Raw genomic sequence first — 7,322 nt, forward strand, 5'->3', positions numbered from 1 at the left:
TCTATCTGGGACCAAGGCAGTTCCTGTGGCAAGACACAAACAAAACTCCTTCCTGTTGTGAGGGTCCTTTCCATATTCTATCTATGCCACTGTACTCCTGGTGTGTGGCAACGGAGGGAAATAGGGTGTTTCGAGCTTTTGTGAGCATTAAATACAGTTAGAGTGTCTAGGGACATTCTAAAATATATGTTAAGGGAAAAGACTATTGCTTTTTAAGTTGGGCTTTTAGCTTTTGATGTGTTCTATAATTTCTTGTCTCTGGGGATTGTGAGGAACTTCTTTATGATTGGAAATCTCCCACTGTGAGAAGATGGTTTGAATGTGAAGCTAGTAAAAGCAGGACCACTACTGGTTTTCATCTGTTGAGGAATTCCCATGATGGGCAAAAATGGAGGACAAGTGGTGAGTTAATCTTTTTAAACTTTCTCTCCATTTGAGCTGTGGCCCATATGAAATGCAAGTATGTGCCAACAGTATGAAAGATATATTTTGGACAGCCAAGTTGGGGAATGTGGGTGACATTAATTTGCCCAAGGGCTTTGGATTTGAGACCTCAGGGGTTAATGCCCACAGTTTGTAATGCTGGAGTAGTAGTAAGGGATGCACAAGAGGAGCATATTTTCATTATCCTCTAAAGTTGAACAGAAACGACAAGGAGGGAAGGGGAATGAAGCCCATTTTTATTTGTGTGTGTGTGTGTGTGTGTGTGTGTGTGTGTGTGTGTGTGTGTGTGTTCATGAATGGAGTTGATCTGCTTGCTTGATGGAGGCTGTGAATACTCCTGTAAGGTGGTCTGATCATCAGAAGCATTTTCTTCAGATATTGGACCTCATAGGGACTGTGAACTCTGACATGATGGATGTAGAGGGGAGTGGCTCTTCACTGTAAGAGGATGAGGACATGAATAGTCAGAGCGAATACTGAGTTGGCATATAATTTGACAAAAGATCTTGATAACCAAGGAAACAATTTACCAGCATATGCAGTCTGAGAAAATGCTAAATAGCCTATTGATTTCTTTGAGGACTAAATACATAGTACATAGTTACTTATCTTGGGGGCAGGGAGTGATAAGAAAATTCTCTGAATTGAATAAAGGCGGCTCCAAGCCTGGAGGAATGGTGTATTATTGCTGCAGCTCCTCTCCTTCCTACAATCACAAAATTCTGAGTGAGCCTCTGATGGGCTTTTTTGCAAAGAGCTAGGGCTGGAGGGAGGGTAACCACTGCAACAGAGGCAGAGCAGAAACTCAACTTTTGTTAGGGTAATGAATAGCAATTTCTCCTGGGAATTCAATTAGACTAATGGAAAAGTGGAAGTGATTTAGGGTAGCCATTGAATATTGGAGAGAGAGAAAGGGGTTGACAAGTATACTGGGTTCTTTTTCCAAGGGTTGCAGAACTCTATTCCTGACATTTCTAATCATAAAAGTGAGTGCACCCACCTCAGTTAGAGTTTTAGGTGCACCATCCACCAGGGTGAGGAGTTATCCCAGCACTCTGTGGGGACAATACAGTGCTTTCACAAGAATAGGGGAGAGACTAAAAATATGAAGTCTTGCTGGCACTGTTTGATCATATCTAACAGGTGCCATGTCTTTTAGGGCTGCATGAATGGTGCCTAAACTGCCAACAGCCTCAAGAGAGAGATTTTGTGGGGAGGAGGTTTTTACCCTCCTTTTAGGAGATCAAAGAGAGGCTATAGGGTACCGATAGTCAAGGAAAAGTAGGGTCAGTTAAGATTTCCCAAAAAGCTTTCATGGGAGTTAAGAGTTACAATTTAAGGGAAGGAAAGAGTGAGTTTAAAAGGAAATAAGGTATTGAGGTGATAGAAATTCCCCTTCCCAAGAATGCAATGGCAATGGGAAAACCGAATTTTGTGAGGAACTATTTTAAGTCCTAGGAAGGTTTGGGATAGTATTAAGTGATCCTTTAGTTAGGAGGGGAAGGTGGAAAAGGTTCTTCACAACAAGATAACATCCAAATAATGATAAAGGTGGAGACCATATTCTAAGTAGGCCTTACTGATGTGACAAAGACTTCCTGACAGTTGATGGGACTCATCATGTCATAAGACTGACCCAGAGTTGTTAATGGAGGATATTGAGAACACAAAGCATTGGAAATCCTGAGGGTGGAGAGAAATAGAGAAAAAGCAATCTTTTAATTAAGTTTTTTTCTGAAACTTAAGAAGAAATAAACAGAAAATCTGATTTTCTTGACTAAGATACCTTCTTAAACACCCTACTCATCTAAACATACAAGACTCTGGTTTAATATATATTAGCTAAATACTACACAGACTCCAATCACATATAAAAATCACAAACTCTCACTATGAAAACTTGCTGTCCAATAAAGTTCATTTACCTACTTTTTATCCCAAAACATGCCTTCGCATATAGTGTATTCAGAATTGAGGGCAGCAGTGAGAGACCATGCATGTGCTGGGAGCATGCACAGTGGCACTGGATGGGTCTGTTTTCTTTGCAGGCATGTATCAATAACAGGGTTGTTTCCTCACCCCAGCAACCCTGACCAGTGCTGCTTGCCAAATTCCCAGCTCACCTTTCCTCATCAGCAAAGTGAAAAGGGGGAGGAGGGGGTGGAAAGCCACTTATCACCAAATTGAGACTAGAGCCACACCCATCAGCTTCTGGATCTTCTTCAGCTTTCTTCAACTGTTCACACAAAGCCTTTGGGTCCTTTTTCTTCTGCTCCATGGCTGGATACTCATTATCTGCTGCACCTTGGGGTCAACTGTGGTCTGCCACTTCACATCCTCAGGGCCTTCATGTCCTTGGTACAGCATTGGTGACCATCTACTGCCTCTTTACACCGGGGACCAGATCTAGCCCCTTCTGGTACACATCTATGGCTTTTCAATAGTCCATCATGGCTTCCAGAGCAGCTGATTTCTGTATGTAATCCTTGATAAAGGTTGGCTTCATTTGGGTGCAGTCCTGACAGTTGTTGAGTGCCAGCTGAATCTCCAGGAGCTTAATGTAGCAGGCACCTCAGTTGCTGTACAGTTTGGAATCCCTTGGCTTCACTTGGTTGCTTCTGTTTTTTACTTCATGACCTGGAGGTGGTCCCCTGTCTTCAAGCCTTCATTGCCCTTCTTCTTCTTATCCAAAGCCAACTCAGGGTTGATGTAGGCCAGTCCTATATCAATATACTGGATGTTCTCTGCCTGCTGAAACTTCTTGAGCATGTCTGGGGTTTGTTGCTCTGCCAAAGATTTGTGGTACAAATGGACAGCATCCTTGTATCTTTCTTCTTTGAAATAGGGATAACAATTTGGGCATAAACTTTGCAATCTGTTTATAATGTTTCTGAAGCCCACAGAGTGTATCACTTGGCTGACAAAACTGAGGTACCACCAGCCATCATGAATACACCTAAAAGGGAAGAGTTAGATGGATTATGAGTTCAGATATGCCTCCCAGAATCTATCCTTAGTATTTGGGGTCTCAGGTGATCTACGAAGGGTGTGACACATGCACAGGTGCGCACCACACACACACACACACACACACACACACACACACACACACACACACACACACACACACACCTGCACACAGGAAACACAGGAGTGCTTTGTCCCTGGTCAGCTTGTGATAGAGACACAGCTTCCCATGAGCACACAGTGATTCAGAATTCCTACCTGGCTACTCCTCCCCTACACATGACAGCAGCATCAGCAAGCTGATCTCCACTCTCTTGTGTTAGCCTACAGGGATCACAGTGCCTCTACCAGCTCTTGGAACAGACACAGGAGAGGGGGCATCTTCGTAGAAATAAATATACAGGACTTATACTTGGCTGTGCTGGCACTGGGCCGGCATGGGTACTCAAGCTGCCTCCCCAGGATCCATTGCACTCTTCACCAAGCCTTCTCCCGCATTCTTGCCCAGTGTTGAGTATTAGCCCCTGCCCTCTAAATCTTGTTCAAATTTCTTAGCAAACACGCTATGTAATTTGCTTTTTAGTGTGATAAAAAATTATCACCAAACTCTGAATTGTGCATTTTTATAATCTGCAGTTTGTTTGTTTGTTTGATTGATTTTTAGTCCAGGAAATATATCAGTGAGTTAAAGCACTTGCTTCCATGCCAGGACACACATGGTATAAAGACAGAACGGACTCATGCAAGTTAACCTACACACACACACACACACACACACACACACACACACACACACAAACACTCACACACACAGTAAATAAATATTTTTAAAGGACATGACGCCAGTTGTAGTGGCAGATACCTGTAATCCCAGCACTCAGGTAGATAGGCAAATCTCTGAGTTCAAGGCCAGCCTAGGCTACCAAATGAATCCAAGACAGCCAAGGCTACACAGAGAATGTCTGTCTATAAATAAATAAATAAATAAATAAATAAATAAATAAATAAGAAAAGAAAGAAACATCATTAAAAGAAATAGTAAGCCTAGAAGCAGAAGGGCTTTGTAGCTTCTCCACCTACCTGGTACCATGCCTGCCTCCACAGCCTTTTACCCGCTAGCCAAGGTTTTGTTGTTGGCTAGACGCTCTCTCATTTGGATTGGTAAACAGCAACATAAAGTCCCCAGTCCTCTCACAAAGCCAGTCTTCATGGTCTTCCAGATCCGTTTTCTAAATGGGGCTCTGGGTGCAATCTGTCTTTGGCCACTGAGATTTCCCTGGTGTATATCTGGGGAGGATTGACTGGGCTTTTTTTCTTGTACAGTGGGACATTTACCCTGGTTCTTCTCACCGGAGAATGAAGGTGATGTATCCTGTGAGGTGATGTTGTTCTGTGAACCAGATGTAGTCAGTTCATAGGGCTGTGCCCTGAGGTCCTCCTGAGATGAGCTAATATTTTTACCAGTTTTGGTGATTTGCTCACCCTGGCCTTCCTCTCCAGAGGCATGATGAGATGAAACAACCTGTGAGGACACCTTGTTCTTTGAATCATTAGAACCAGCCTTGGACACAACCAAGGATGAGTGGCTGGAACAGGTTTCTGGTGATGTACTGCTCATGAAAGGAGCCTTTTGGACACGCTGTTGGCAGATTGTGAGAACAGGGGCTTTCTTCTTGTATGACCAGTTCAAAGTGGTTGGCATACTGTTCCTCCTTCCATGGTATTTGTGATTATCAGAACTCTCCAGTGCAGTGGGTAAGGCAAAGGTTGGTAGTGAACAGATACCTGATGTTCTCTTTATAGTTCCTTGAACTTTCAAAGTTGGCTCTGTAAGAGGCAAGGTTTGGTCTGACTGCCTGGACTTGAGTTCTTTTATAAAGCTATCCCCCCAGGGTGACTGTTGCCTAAGAATAAGATAAGTAGCCATGACCGGGTCAAATTTTTTCTTTTGTAAAGATTCCTTTATCTCTTCTTGTGTGTATCCCATGACTCCCATGATGACCATGACAGTGGGGTCTGGGTGGTTGTCAGAATTCTCTCTTAAAGAACTGGGAGAACCTTCCCTGCCATGCTGTAGCCATTGAAAGTTTATGATGTCTCCTATTCTTGGCCTTTGTTCAGGGTTTACCGTTAACAACTTAGCAATTGTGTCCCAAAGCTCTGGTGACAGCTTGAACGCCATGGAGTACTTTCCTTCAATGATCCTCCGCTTTAGTCCTTCATGTGTATGCCCATGGAAAGGCAGGGAGCCTGTTGTCATAAAATATAATACAACGCCCAGGCTCCAGACATCAATTGCTAGACCGTCATAGCTTCTACCTTCAAAGAGTTCAGGGGCACAATAAGGGAGGGTCCCGCAAAATGATCCCAGCTTCTCTCCCACAGTAAGCTTGGTGGCCAGGCCAAAGTCACTAAGTTTTATGTTTCCTTTTCTATCCACTAATATATTTTCAGGTTTTAGGTCCCTGTGGGCAATTCCTTTCTGATGACAGTAGTGGAGGGCACGTACCATCTGTTTAAATAGCCTACAGGATTCTTCCTCTGGCAGGTAGCCCAACTCCATTATCTTGCTCAGCAGCTCTCCTCCAGGAGCATGTTCTATGATCATATACGTGTGATTTTTAGTGTCTACTATGTGCAAAAGTTTAACAATATTGGGGTGGTCCAGAGCTTTCATTATTTCAATTTCTGATTTGACGAGGGTGTACATTCTGCCTTTTGGGAGAATTTTTACTGCTACCATTGTCTGCGTGAGTATGTGTCTGGCCAATTTAACTTCACCAAAGGCTCCATGGCCAAGTGTGCTTTGAATAGTATAATGTTCTGTTAAATCATCCTCCTCAAAGGCGGTGGACACTAGGTTTCTAACACCATGCCATCTCCTCATCTTTGTTGAAATAGATGCTCAGAATCAACACCAACTGGAGACACAAAATAAAAAATAATTAAAAGTAGCTCTAGAGGAAACAGAAAGAAATCTAAAGTAATAAAGACAGATGTCCCAGATAACCTAATGATGCAGAGGAAAACAAGAACTAGACAAATCCAAATGAATAAAAGACAAAGAGTTGTTAAAAAAAAAATAAAAGATAATTAACAGAGAATATTTAATATTGGTAAAAATGAAAATCTAAAACCAAAACCATAAATTTAAATGAGTGAACTAAAAAGATACAACCAAGTTCCTAAAACACAGACAGGAGAGTCAAAAAAAAGTCTCACTTCTTCAAAGTCAAATTGTCACCAGTTTCTGCAATACCAAATTATAACCAGCATTTAAGTCCAAAACTTCTTCAATATCGAGTCAGAAGCTTCACCAACTTCCAAGAATAAAGGATCACACAACAGCTCTACTTGCTAGAAGAAAAATAACCTTCCCTAGGCATTACATTATATGCACAGTAGTCAGTCTTTCCTCACAAAGTTTCATATGAGGTCAGAGCATCATGGACCAATGAGGGATGGGCACACTCTTGTCCAGAAGGACAAGATTAACAATTCTGTGGGCACAAGTGCCCAACAAGAAGCAACTAGCTTCTCTCATACCATGAGGGAACAGGGAAAACATGGTAGCAGGAGTGGTTAGTGCTAGTATGTGGTTGCTTACACTGTACTGGTATTCATGCCACCTCTAATGCCATTCTAGGTGAATGCTTCCTGGTGCTAGTCCCTAACAACTATAGCTAGACCATAACTTCTGAAGATAGTGTAACCAGAAGGAGACCACATGTTCAAACACAAGGGTCTATAAGAAACATTTCACATGTAAATTGTGGATGGACCATCTCCAATTTAATAGTAAAACCAACAGGAATGCTAACAATGGTAATATAGGCTCTGAAATCCATGCTTTACTGGGTATAGGCTCTGATATTTACCAGTAACAAAGTGAACCCAGAGGGTATTCCAAT

General features: G+C 42.4%; 1 protein-coding gene across 1 annotated transcript; it reads right to left on the reverse strand.

The window, feature by feature from the left end:
- Positions 1–3,069: 3,069 nt before the first annotated feature.
- LOC127202022 (sperm motility kinase X-like) lies at positions 3,070–6,298 on the reverse strand. Its single transcript, XM_051160611.1, has 2 exons — positions 4,524–6,298; positions 3,070–3,400 (listed from the first exon to the last, which is right to left on the reverse strand). The coding sequence occupies exons 1-2, from the start codon at positions 6,296–6,298 to the stop codon at positions 3,070–3,072; spliced, it is 2,106 nt and encodes a 701-aa protein (XP_051016568.1).
- Between the last annotated feature and the right edge of the window lie 1,024 nt (positions 6,299–7,322).

Source organism: Acomys russatus, chromosome 18 (assembly GCF_903995435.1).
Source record: "Acomys russatus chromosome 18, mAcoRus1.1, whole genome shotgun sequence".
Lineage (NCBI taxonomy): Eukaryota > Metazoa > Chordata > Mammalia > Rodentia > Muridae > Acomys > Acomys russatus.

Coding starts and splice junctions, on each gene's coding strand:
- LOC127202022 (XM_051160611.1), bottom strand. CDS start 6,298: ATGAGGAGATGGCATGGTGTTAGAAACCTAGTGTCCACCGCCTTTGAG. Junction 3,401..4,523: donor AACAAAACCTTGGCTAGCGG/GTAAAAGGCTGT, acceptor CTTCCCTTTTAG/GTGTATTCATGATGGCTGGT.